General features: G+C 31.3%; 1 protein-coding gene across 1 annotated transcript in view; it reads right to left on the bottom strand.

Annotated features, from left to right (window-relative positions):
• TRAPPC11 (trafficking protein particle complex subunit 11) overlaps positions 1-13,562 on the bottom strand; it is a 74,757-nt gene that overhangs the window by 35,711 nt on the left and 25,484 nt on the right. Inside the window, exons 8-18 of the mRNA XM_051966654.1 lie at positions 11,552-11,648; positions 10,309-10,442; positions 9,531-9,678; positions 7,262-7,355; positions 5,878-5,957; positions 5,709-5,787; positions 5,536-5,590; positions 4,975-5,120; positions 3,851-3,912; positions 2,794-2,926; positions 715-845 (exon numbers count right to left, since the gene is read on the bottom strand). Coding sequence (XP_051822614.1) covers positions 715-845; positions 2,794-2,926; positions 3,851-3,912; positions 4,975-5,120; positions 5,536-5,590; positions 5,709-5,787; positions 5,878-5,957; positions 7,262-7,355; positions 9,531-9,678; positions 10,309-10,442; positions 11,552-11,648 — 1,159 coding nt within the window. The remainder of the gene's footprint in view (positions 1-714; positions 846-2,793; positions 2,927-3,850; positions 3,913-4,974; positions 5,121-5,535; positions 5,591-5,708; positions 5,788-5,877; positions 5,958-7,261; positions 7,356-9,530; positions 9,679-10,308; positions 10,443-11,551; positions 11,649-13,562) is intronic.

Genomic DNA, 13,562 nt, shown 5'->3' with positions numbered 1-13,562 from the left:
TATTCCACCCCTTGTGAGGCATGTAACTTCTCTAGGCTTCAATTTCTTTAACTGTAACAGGAGGGACTTGAAAAAGGTCCTTTCTAGCTCTAAAAATGCTTCTATCAAACAATGTAGTATTTGGTAACCTATATTGTTCATTCATTTTCATGCATACTAGTCTTGGTCTTTGTATTTACACTGTTTAACAATGTAGTTAAGAAGATATCACATTACTCTTCTATATATTCTGCAAAGCCTTTTATAGGACCAAGTATACTCAATGAATATTTGATTAAAAGGATCAGGCAAATTTTAGGAAATAAAGCATTTCCTGATCTAAATAAATGAGTTACAACTTAAATTTTAAATAATTTTAAACCACAAGATTTTAGCAAGTTTAAGCTTGAAATTCTAAGATGTAAAAAAAAGTTTTCCAACATTAACACTATTCTTATAATGATGTATACCACAGAAAATATTTAGATTTCAGAAATCAGGCATGAAAATAAAAATTATGGTCAGGTCTCTTATTGTAAGTCAACATGTAAAGGCAGTTAACCTACTTGTAAACAAGAGTTGTACCATAATTAATTTTAAGGTTGAGAAATTCTTTTGTCATTACAAATTCATGAACAACTGAAATATATTAAATTTGCTAGTTTAAAGGAATCCTCATTAAATTAAGACACTTCTCATTTAACCAAGTGAATAAACAAATCAAAAACGTATTACCTGATTATTAAAGCTAACACAGAGCTTGGAAAACCTGATGGGATGTGGACAATCAGCTTTCAAATAAATATCAAACTGAACAGGCACATCCACATGAAAGCTTGGGGCTAGAAATCTGGCTTTGCACTGTACTAGAAATTTAAAATAAAAAGGGAGAGAGAGAGAGAGAGAGAAAGAGGAGTCACATGTTGCCAGACACCAGTTTTACATTCATTTTTTTCCTTCAGAAGGGGTGCATTTCTATTACACATGTTTATTACACTTAAAACATTTCAATCTCAACAAATACAAGTGCATTTCAGAGACATATAAAAACCAAACTTTATGAAAATGAAGATCCAGTGTTAAATATCATTATAAAAGAAGAGATTTTTTTTAAAAAATTAGTTTTAGACAAAATAACAAAACTCATTTGGAAGGGGAAAAAAAAGTCAAGATTTTCAAGAAATACAGTGAAAAGAAGTAGTTAGGAAAGTTAAACTATTCTGTACTACAATAAGTAGTATTTATAAAATTAACTAGTACTAAATAAAAAAACAGAAAAGTAGATCAGTAGAAGACTAACGAAGTCCTAAAAACAAACATATACAGCTGGCTAGTGTTTAACAAGTAAATTCAAGAATGCAAATTACTTGGAAAAGGGACCTCTATTTTATAAGAAGTAAATGACTTCTAGAGTCCCTCCCAATTCATTTTCTGCTTGAAATTTCAAATGAATAATAGCCTAAACATAAAACAAAACACTGTTAAAAAAAAAAATCAAGAGAGAATGGAAAAAGAAAAGATGTGAGATGACTTCAAATTAAAAAAAAAAAAACTAAAACAGCTTTTGCGCATACACACACACACACACACACACACTCTCTCTCTCTCTCTCAATGGAATCAATGCAACTATAATCAAAAGGAAAATATAGCTTGGGGGAAAACTTTATTAAATATAACTTTTATAGAAATATCACAATCCAAAAGCTATAAGGAATTGAAAATCTCAAAGGTTTTTAAAACATCAATAGATAAATGTTCAAAAATTAGAAATAAAGTTTTCAAAAGAAACATAAGCTATCCATAATCCTATTAAAAAGTTTAAAATTGGGGCAGCTAGGTGGTGCAGTGGATAGAGCACCAACCCTGAAGTCAGGAGGATCTGAGTTCAAATCTGGCCTCAGACACTTAACACTTCCTAGTTGTGTGACCCTGGGCAAGCCACTTAACCCCAAATGCCTCAGCAAAAAACCAAAACAAAACAAACAAAAAACTACACATAAAAAAAGTTTAAAATCACAATTAACAAGAGAAGTGTAAATTAAAATAATTCAGTAGTATCACTCCACATATATCAAGCTAACAAAGTTGCTCAAATATGAGAGAGCTCATTAATGGAGAGGCTGTAGAAGGACAGATAAGAAAATCTAATGCTAGTCATATTTTGAATTGGTTCAAGTCTCTAGAAAACAATTTGAAATTATATGAAAAAAGTTATATTATTATTTTTATTATATCCTCTGACCCAGGAATCTCAACACTTGGGATTATATCCCACTGAGTTTATTGGCTAGAAAAGAACCACAAGGGCAAAAAACGTTCATAGAAACATCATCGCCAATATCAGAAAGCTGGAAATAAAATACTGAGTTGTGGCTGAATTAATTAGAACAAATGAATGCAACAAAGTATTGCTGGACCATAAAGGATAATGAATATGAAGAATTCAAAGAAACATATAAAAAATGTATTATAAGGTGATCTAGAATGAATAAAGTGGAACCTCACAAACTATACAAAGATTTCTGGATAGTAAAACACAAAAATTTCTCTTAAGTGTCAAAGATGTGACATGTCACATGGTGTGATCATGTTTAATAACAGTGGTACTACAAAGGGTTTAAAAAAGACCATATCTTAAATAATCAATGAAGCAGTCAGATTCTCAGTGTACCACTCTGTTGGAGAATAAGGGGGAAACAGAATGAAATATGAAACTGACTATGAGAATATGCCACAACTATACACTTAAATCTTATTTTCTGACTCTCCTAATTTTACAGAAGTTGTTTCTATAAATAGAATCATTACTTACCAAATGGTACAAAGTCCTGGACACCTATTGTGAAAATATTGCTGCCTGCTAAGGAAACACGATCAGCCCATAATTTTTGAGCAGTTTTCACAGCTGATATGTCACAATCAGGTTCTGGATCAGGATTTTCATTCTGTACCAACATAAAAATCACACAATTCATTCAATTTAAAAGGAAAAAGGAAAATTGGGGGGGGGGGGGGGTGGAGAGGAAGATGTCCAATTTTTCAGCAATCATTAACTATTAAGCTCTGCCTATGTGTCAGGAACCATGCAAGATAGTGGGGCACAACAATAAAAATCCTTCATCTCTAAAGTTTATGTGTATTAACGAAGATATTTTATAAGTATATGTGTTCATAGAGTAAATACAAAGTAAATTGGGCACAATCTACTGGAAGGGATCAGGAAGAGTTTTGCGCAGAAAGTGGTGCTTGAACTAAGTCTTAAAGTAAGTGAGAAATTCTATTAAGGTATAGATGAAGATTACATTCTAGATATAGGAAACAGCTGGAGTAAGGGTATGTAGATGGGATATGGAGTGTTTGAGAGGGCCAGTTTAGATAGAGCAACTGAAGAGTATGGAAAGAGAGGTGAGGGTCAGGTTAAAAGCCAAAACAACTTATATTTGATCTCAGAAGTGCTACTAGGGACAAAAGAAATTACTGAATAGGAAAGAGACACACAGAATGTTTAAGGAAAGTCACTTTGGCTTCTGGATGGAAGATGGATTAATGGAGGATGGATTAATGTGAGGAGAGGTAAAATAGAATAATTAGGAAGCCATTGCAATAATCTAAACAAGAGGTGATGAGAGATTGCACGGAGGTGATTTAGGAGAAGTGAGAAGGGGACAGAAGTGAGGGAAATTGTGGAAGAAGTAGAAACAACAGAATTTGAAAATTGACTGGATATGTAAGTGAAGGAAAATGCAAAGTGCAAAGTTACAATATTAAGACTGTAAACCTGGGAGCCTGGAAAGATAGTATTAACTTCAACAAAAATAGGGAAGTTTAATAGAAAGGTAGATTTGGGGAAGAAGAAAATAAGATCTTACCATTAAAACATTCATTAGGTTCTTTTCTATTCGAGATTTCTGATCATCTTTTAGGGTAGAAGCTAATATGAAAGTGGATGGAAAAAAAACAACTTCAGTCATTACAGCTTTTTCTCATTTTTTAAAAAAAGAAGCATACACATGCTATAGTGAACAGACTGCTAAAAACTGACATACACTTCTTCTAAAACTGTAGGCAAGTGATGGAATTTTTCTAAGCCCTATACAACATCATAAATGATTAAGTTAGAGATGAATTTCCACCCCCACAAAATCACAGATGATTGAATTGACATAAAGAAAAATGAAAAATCCCTTCAAGGACACAGGCAGAGCATGGTGTTAAAAAATAAGGCTTCATAATGGCTCAGTACAAATATTGAACTGAGATATTCTATTTTGTCCATAAGTCTTTCAACCCTTATTGTGAAAAATCACATGTATGTATTTTAAAGAATGACATTCTTATGTACATCCAAACTGATTTGGGAATCCCTCAGAAATTCTGTTACCTGCCCTGCTAATGCTTCCTTCCACCATGCCTGGAAGAGCCATCCCATACCCTTAATCTCCCTCCTCAGACTATGCCCCAACTCCTTGGGACCATTGATTCCAATCAATTTTAGAATTAAACCCTTGGGACTAAGCTGTCCTAAATGACGAATAAGTAAGCAAGTATAAAGTCATCTAATCCATTATTGAAAATCAGACCCCAGAACATAATTTATATTCCATCCAGTACCCAGGCAGGAAACCCTGAAGTATCGTGATATTTATTGTCCTACCCCATCAAATTTCTCAGCTTTCTAGATTTCTACCCTTTACCCTAAAAATAAAACTACTACCAATGCTTTCTAAAGAAAGAACATGACAATCACTTGCCCTGTGACTCTACTCTTACGTCTTTTGACTCTTTAGACTAAAACTTCCAAATATCTCTACCATTACCATTAAAACTCCTGCATATATGTTATCTCTTCAACTATAAGAAAGCTCATTGTACATTTATATTCATAGCACATAGCACTGTGACTGATACAAAGTAGGTGTTTAATGCTTTTTAAAATTTTTTTCATTCTAGTTCTTCTATAGAATCACAATCACATTTTTCCTTAATAAGATACCTCTTCCAAGGAGCTCAAGAGAATAGGTAATGTAATCTTTTAGTTGTGCCATGAGATAGGAACATTTCAGAGCTGTGGTCAAAATAGATGTGAGTAGAGTCCACCATCCTTCACCCCGGTAATCACACATCACATAATCCAACAATCTAAAAAGAGATGAAAAGCAACCAAAATATTAGATGCATGCCTCTTTTTTTCTAATTAATTTCATTAATTTTAGTTAAGGCTAAATAAGAAAATTCAAGGGCTTTCTTTTCTGTTTACATCTAAACATCAAAAACCTAGTAAACTATTCAAATAAGACTTTTTACATGAAAGCACAATAATCTATGACTGACTACTGGGCAAAACTTTATTCAGATTGCTAGCAAAAGATTAAGACTGTAGGTAGCTCTTAGAATAATCCCATTCAAAATGAGTCCCAAGTTATAGGGAAATAGTAGCTACTTTCAATAATAAATATACAATGAATTTGACTATAAAAAATATTACAGTGATTTCATGATGAGAACAATTTGTGTCAATATAAGACTATTGAAAATTAGTCATAATCATACTTACTTCAAAGCTTTACTATAGTCCTTGGCAAAGTAATATTCTTCTCCCATCTGAACCACTATAAAAATAAAGAACTAAAATATCAGAAGCAAAAATAAAACCTATCTAACTTTTAATATGATGCTTAAAAATCTATTTCAAATCATATATAACTAAAGAGGGCAATTAATACTTACTGAGATGACTCTTCATTCTTGGACACTTATATTTTTTAAATTGTGCAACAGCATTACTTAGAAGAGTTATTATTATTTCCTATCAGAGAGAATCAAGTAGGGAGATACTGTTAGAAAACTACTTGATGCTGACCTTAAGGAACATGAGTGTTTAGAGAAGAATCCTCACCGAATGGCTGACATTCCTTTCCTTCAGCTGAAGAGCAAGAATTCCCGCTTTCTCTTTTTCAGGATCAGAAAGATCAAAACCTAAACAAAATAAATTTTAAACAATACATTTCACTATAACACACTAAACAGATTCTTCACAAGGGTAATATGAACAAAATCCCTAAATCCTCCATAATGCCATAAGCACTCTTTCTTCTAAGATTCTTAAGAAATAGCTGTTACTTTAAGATCTTTGTTCTGAAAAGAAAATTTTGGACTCAATGTGCTTTCATCTTTGAAATTAATACAAATGAAAGATAATTAAGAACTATTAACCTCACTGTGTTTATATAATTCACTTCTCTGCAGAGGTTCTTCAAGTAATAATTCCTTGACAAAATAAGATACCAATCATTACAAAGATGGCAAGCATAATCTTCATGATTTCTGTAACTTGGAAAGAATCCAGAAAAGTTATTTCTTACATCATTTGTAGTTGAATCACATTTTAGTGAGTTAAACATAGTAAATTAAAATTTCAGTATGAATTGATTTATTATTGTCAAAGTGGATTTCCAAAGCAGAAAACTTAAAAATCTAGTCAAAACATTGCAGAAAATAATAGTGATACACTAAGCCTAATTTTTAGTGAATTACCAAAAACCTTGAGTTATATAATTAATTACAAATGGATTCTCATGATAAATAAAATCTCAAAAAGATACTCTAACAATTGCAATGAAAAGTTAAATCCATAAAAAAAGTGTTCTTTTTTTAAAAAATCCCAAAGACAAAACAAATTTTTCCTTCATAATATATATACCCATTGACAACCAATGGGAAAAGTGTGGCAGGAATTTTACCTTATGGAAATAAGGAAAGAAAACACATTGCTTATAGTTTAAAAGACAACAATAAGCTTTATTTCATACATATTTACATTGAAAGGAAAAAAACCTCATTTGGCCTACATATATGTGTGTATATATATGTATATGGAGAAAAGGGGAGAGGGGTAGAAGAGGAGAGGGAGAAGGGAAGTCTCTCCAAGGCAAACGGACTTCTGAATAGGAACCATTTCCTACAGCCATGCTGCATTTATAACTAGTCAGCTACTGACCTTAGCAGCATTTGTTGTATTCTAGAGGGGCCAGAAACTTTTTAATTTGTTAGTTTATCGTTAGTCTCAGTTTGAGATGAGGAAGCCTGTTTTTTTTGGTGAAATTTGCTAAGAGCTGGAGTTAAGAAGAACCAGAAATATAAGATAAAAGCAGCTGGATATTTACACTAAAATAAAGGCTTATTATAAAATGTCATCCTTCAAAAAGAAAGGAGAAATGTAACAAACCATGCCTGTTCCCCACCAACCCCAATGCAGTAAAAAAATAAAAAGGCTAACTTACTTAGAATTCCTTGTCTCCACGCTCTCTGTCCATAAAAGTCAAGTGTACCTGTTTGTGTTTCTAAGGGATCAGGACTGGGATACATCACAGAGTTCTGTAAATTCATTAAATAAAGTCTTTAGAGTGGTTTTTTGTTACAAATTGCTTCTTCTTCCTCCATATATATTCATTAGAAGGTTATTTTGAAAAAAAATTCTAGAAATATATATCCTAAATTTACATTCAAACACCTAGGTATATTTTAAAAACAAGTTCTGGACCAGATTTACAAATTTATTATTTTCTATTTTGTTGTTCTGTTGGACTTTTCATAAATCCCTTTGGGAGTTTTCTAGGCCAAATATTAGTGCCATTTTCTTTTCCAGATCATTTTACAAATGAGGAAATTTAACCCGGTAATCAAGATTAAGTTATTTGTCCAGGGTTATAAAGCTATTTTTCTGACGCTGGATTTGAACATGTCTTCCTTACTCCATACCTAGCATTCTATCCACTGTGCCCTAGCTGTCCACATTTTCTATAGGATCAGAGTAATAGTTTCATGAAAATTATATGAAGGATTTATGATTTCATCAGACGGGTACTTGCTGAATTGATGTTAAGTGCAACTCTCTGAGTCTCAAACAGTCTTCATGAGTTTCTGGGGCTGAAAAAAATTTATCACCAAGCAGCTTACTTTCTATTCATGAGCCTTTCCTGAATTTAGCTAGTTTGGTCCCCAGACAAATAACCCACAATTAATCATGTGTTATGGCTTTCTGGTTTTCCAGAAGATGCCATAACAATCCTGGAATGTGCTAAGATAGCCTTCAAGAATCAAATGCAGGACACAATGAGAAAGAATAGAACTTTATTGGAGCATCATGGCAAGTAAACTTGATAAAGCTTTCTGGATTTGTAATGTAACATAATTTCACCATGTAATTTCATTTACTTCCATTATTTTACTATTTATTTGGCAATTTAAATAAAGATATACTAAAATTTTTGCTTTTTATATTTCCTATTAAAAAAATGCTTGTTCTTTAAGAAAATGGGAATAGTCCTACAGAAGAAATCAAAAGGAAATTACCTTATATAAGACAAGAGTACTTAATAAATGCTTATTGTCAAAGCTTGTTTCTAATTCTTCATCATACAATAAATCCTAATTTCAATAATCTGTAAACCATGTCTAAACTTGATTTCAAGTTTTAATATATCACAGTAAAAACTTTAAAATGCTTGACTAAAACACCACATATGAAGAATGCAAAGAATTTTTTTTACTGTTAATGACAAAGTCAGATACCTTTTTCGATTTTAAGTAGTAATCTTTTAAATTCTGGAACAGAAAAGTAATCAAAATGTTTTCTTCCAGACAGTTTTTAAATGAAACTACAGACTTTTTGAAGTACCTATGACAATATTTTATGGATGACATAATGAAAATACTTTCAAACATATCAGACACTCACTATCTCCTTATTTTTAATTTGCTTATAAAAGGGAGTTCAATTTCCAAATGGCCTCTTTAAAGATGAATGCAAAAGGTAGTGTCAAATTCAAGATGTTGTAGAACTGTGAAAGAATCTTGTTTTCTCATAGAGAAAATTCTAAGGGAGACAAGAACCAAAAGGATATCATAAGTGTTTCCAATAATGTCCTCCTTTCGATCTCTTTTCTGATACCCTAAACACCATTCTTACTCATTGTGTTTAAAGGAAAAAGATAAATTTAAGCTGTGCAATGAAGTTTTAACTGAAACAATGATTTTCTTTTCCTTTACTGAGGGAGGTAAATTGAGACTTTTGCCTAAGAAAAGTTTTGTTTACAAGAATACTCAAAAATTTAAACATGCTTTCCATTTAAAAGTGACATCAAACTTCTAACTCATTGGTTTAGTAAAACAGGTGGAGCAGCTATGAAGAGGAATATTGACTTTAGAGCCAAAAGAAGTAGGTTCAAAACTTGCTTAACTTTCTAACAGCAGACAAATGATTAAAGCTCTCTGATCTTCAGTTTCCACATCTGTAAAATGAAGATGATACTAACCATAATGTACGTTACAGAATTAGTTTTATAAAATATATGCTAAATAAATATTAGCTATCATACTAAAGCAGAAAACAATAATCATAATTCTTGAGAAGACACATGGTGCAAACTCAATTTTATAGGCTAGAGGAAAAATATCACCGCTATTATCCACTAGTCACAGCTACATGGTTAACTGAATGAAAGATTTATTCTTTTTAAAATTTAGTTAACATTTAAATCAATAAGTTACCTCATGGCTACAAAGTGCTTTTGAAAGCTGTTTCCGTTCCTGAGAATAGTATGCTGCTTGCTGATAATAGAAACCAGGATTCTGAGTTTGAATAGCTGTCAAACCTAATTTGATAGCTTCATCAAATAAATCTCCAAAGGCTTGGAACCTTCAAAGAAATAGAATTAAAACAAATTTTTTTATGGAAATATGTTTAAAAGAATTGCACATATTTAATCTATATCAGATTACTTGCTGTCTGGGAAGGGGGAAAGAAAGAAAAGGAAGAAAAATTTGGAACACTAAGTCTTACAAAAATGAATGTTGAAAACTATGTTTACATATATTTGGAAAACAAAATACTATTGAAAAAATAATTTTTTAAAAGAAACATTAAATAGAATTTGAAATAAATTAAAAAAAGAGTAAAAAATATCACCAATTATTCACTTAAGAAGCATAGGGTTTTCTATCCATTTTTGGCAGATTGTAATGAAAAAATTCTATTAGACATAAATAGATTTTAGACAAATGCATTTGAATCCTCAAACTAAAAGTAGATATCAATGTAATAGAGAGAGACCTCTATGCTTTTGACAAGTGTTTCATTTGCTGAGAAGACCAAAAAAAGGTATCAGAACAGCTAGCATGATCCACTATCAACTGTTAGTGTAACTATGATTACATGTTGACCAATTAAAAACCTTTGTATTAACCCCAAACAAACCCCATAGTGTAATCTAGGATTAAATACAATTCAATGTAAGATGACCTATTAATTTTAACACTAAAAACATACTGTTTAGACATCCAAGCTGCATGTTCAAAAGCCAACTCCGCACTTCCAATTTTTTTCTTACACAAATCTATGTGCTTTCGGAACTGAGCAATTGCATCCAATGGAGTGTTGTGCTGGAAACATAACCTGCAGATCTATAAAACACAAAAATCACCTATGGGTCAAGAAGCATGGCAACATAAGGCACATATCCACTTCATAAAATCCTTCTGTAAGAAAAGCTAAATGAAAAATCAAAATACATCCTTCCTTAAGAACCTTTAAAAGAGGATTAGTTTCATCTGTTTACCAGTTATATGAAAGTACTAGAGTTAGTTATTATTTATAGATTAAAAAATAAAATAATATAGGACAAAAACAAAAATAAATTTCAAATGAGATCTAAGCTTTTCAAAATAATAAAAATAGAAGTACTAAATATATATATATGACAACTCAAAAATCTATAAAATATTCTAGAAAAGTCAAAAGCCTAAAAATTTAATCTCTAGAACTTCCAGGGAGTTAACAATTCTAAATAAAAAGTCTAACTATAGTTATCTCTTCCATATCATGACTTCAAAATATTGCCAATTGGCATAAGAAATTAAATATGAGGGGGATGGGGGAGGAGTTTTATGGAAACTCCAGATGACATAGAAAAAGTTTAGAAACTCAGAAATGCAAAAAAAAAAAAAAAAATTATGTCTAGAATCATATAATACACCAAATATTGTATCTTTTCATTCCATAATACTTCAGACTTTTCTTGAAGGGAGGGCTAAAAAATCTACGTGGCTAGGGATAACTGTAGCCTGTTATTCTGAATTCTGAATAACAATTCTGAATAAAAGTGTCAAGTTCAGAATTGCAAAAAAAAAAAAAAAACAAAAAACCTCCCAAATAATAACAATAAAAACAATATATCTCAAAATTTTTTAAATTTTACTACTCTAGAAAGTAAACAGTTTAAGAATTTTCCTCTTACTTCTTCCTCTCCAACATCAACTCTCTAAGGAATTGGGTAAAGGCAAAAAAGGGCATGTGAAAAGATGAAACCTAGAATTAAGTTTTCTTGAATAAGAGTGTCTACTTGAGATGAGATGATAATAAAATGCCAAGATCTCAGAAGCAGAAAGTGAATGTGACCTGAGAATTTAAAAAAATGCAATTGCAGAATAGCTATCATCCGCATACAGGCTTATTTTATTAAATGAAAAGGAAGGAAAAAAAATCCTCTTGGTAGTTAAAATAGAATTGTTACCTTGTAGTTTATAAATCCTGCCATTGTTTTAATTTCCAGCATATTAGTTTCATGGGCTCTCAATTCATGTACAAGATTGTAGGCAGTCCTGTAGTTCCTAATAACAACATTTGGGAGTTAACTGTAAAAGACACATCACATAGAACACTAACAACTATATTAGGAATAAATTTCTAAGGAAAAATGCAAATATAATAGATGATTTTTCCTGAAGGTTTCTCTAGACCAAAAACTCATTTACCATATAATGTTCATCTCTAATTTCCTCAAACAAGTATCCCTTTTAAAATTATTTTCATAAAAGAGGAAAGAGAAAAATTAACTTGCATCCTTTAAAGAACACAACAATACATATATCCATTTTTACTCTAGCCTTCATTAAAAATAAGTTAATGGAAAATAAATTGGTTTTGTCTATATTATGATAAATAAGGAATTCCCGTAATGTGGAAACTCCCTCTATGCATATAGATAAAAAAATGCATACTCTCTAAGAGTTGCCTTTGCAACTGAGATTTGATCACGGTCTCACAGCTATCCTGCGACACAATCACAAGAAGGACCTGAACCAAGGTCTTCTAGCTACAAGGCTCTGACTCTACCTCTCCATAACTTAAGAAAATAAAAAGACAGTGATTAACACAGAAAAATAAGTTTTATGGACAATCTGATTAGGACCTTTTGCAGTTGCAGAAAGAGGAAGAGAGTAGAAAAACTCTCCTTATATCTCATCCTCTCAATTCAGTAAATTCTAATGTGAAAGAGTGTCAAAACACTATTATTGTTGCCTTTAATCCTAGGATAAAGTTATTTGGGGGCAGGAGGGAAGGGACAGATTTTCTATATAAATGAAATGAGGAAATCTTGCCTTTGAATACAGTTCAATTATCTATACGAAAGGCAGAAAATTGGGAATCCCAGCCAACCCCAAAATGTCAATCTCATTTGCTTATTATGGGTTTAACAGAAATGTCATAAGATTAGAAAAATAGTTCCCTTTTTGGAAGGTATTCTTTGCACAGACCTAAAAAATTCGTCAATTGAGAATGATAGTATTTTCATCTGAAATTCAACTCAAGAAGTGGATTCTTTTATGCAAAGATCCAAGACAATTCTGAAAGACCTATGATGAAAAATGCTATCCATCTCTAGAGAAAGAACAGACAAAATCTGAATACAGATTGAAGCATATTGGATTAAAAAGAAAAAATCTTTTTTCCTTTTTCTTTTGTCTGTATATTCTTTCATAATATGGCTTAATGTAGCAATATGCTATATATGACTATACAAATATAACCTTTATCAAACTATTTGCCTTCTTAATGAGGAAGGAGGGAAGAGAGTATGAAAGAATCTAGAACTCAAAATTACATATTAAAAAAAAGGAAGCTTTAAAATTATTTTTACATGTAATTGAAAAAAAATAAACTATTAAAATAAAAAAAAACAAGTGTTTTTTTTTTTGTGTTTTTTATTTGTTTTCTAGAGGAGAGGGAGAAAAGGAAATAGAATATCTTACAGTTTGAAAATTTTAAACAAAACATAATGGTACATGTATACACAAAAACTATACCTTAGCTACTGGTTGAAATCAAGATAGATTAGGGTTCAAGAACTTTGCCCCTAAGGAGATGAATAACAAGGACTGACACAAAGTGTATGTACAAAAGAAGAAGAAAGGGAGGAGGCAAACAAAAAGGGAAAAAAATAATGAATATAGGTAGAAGTACCAATAAAAAATTGTGCTATTGAGGCCTAGCATATTGGCTAGCTACCTCTTATGGCTCAAAGTTAACTGTATCATAAATATAATTTTTAAAAATCTCAGAAGGGTCTTTTTCATAGAAATAAATTAATTTTTCCTTATTAATTTTCCTATCTGAAATAATTTATTCCTAGGATCCTTGAAGAAAGGAACAAAGATTTAAGGAAGGGTTTTGATTTTTTTTTCCTTTTTCACAAAATCCCTTTTCTGACAAAAGTTTTGAAAGAAAACAGTCACGCCAAATCT

This window comes from Antechinus flavipes, chromosome 6 (genome assembly GCF_016432865.1).
Source record: "Antechinus flavipes isolate AdamAnt ecotype Samford, QLD, Australia chromosome 6, AdamAnt_v2, whole genome shotgun sequence".
NCBI lineage: Eukaryota > Metazoa > Chordata > Mammalia > Dasyuromorphia > Dasyuridae > Antechinus > Antechinus flavipes.
This window is presented reverse-complemented; position numbering and strand designations above follow the sequence as displayed.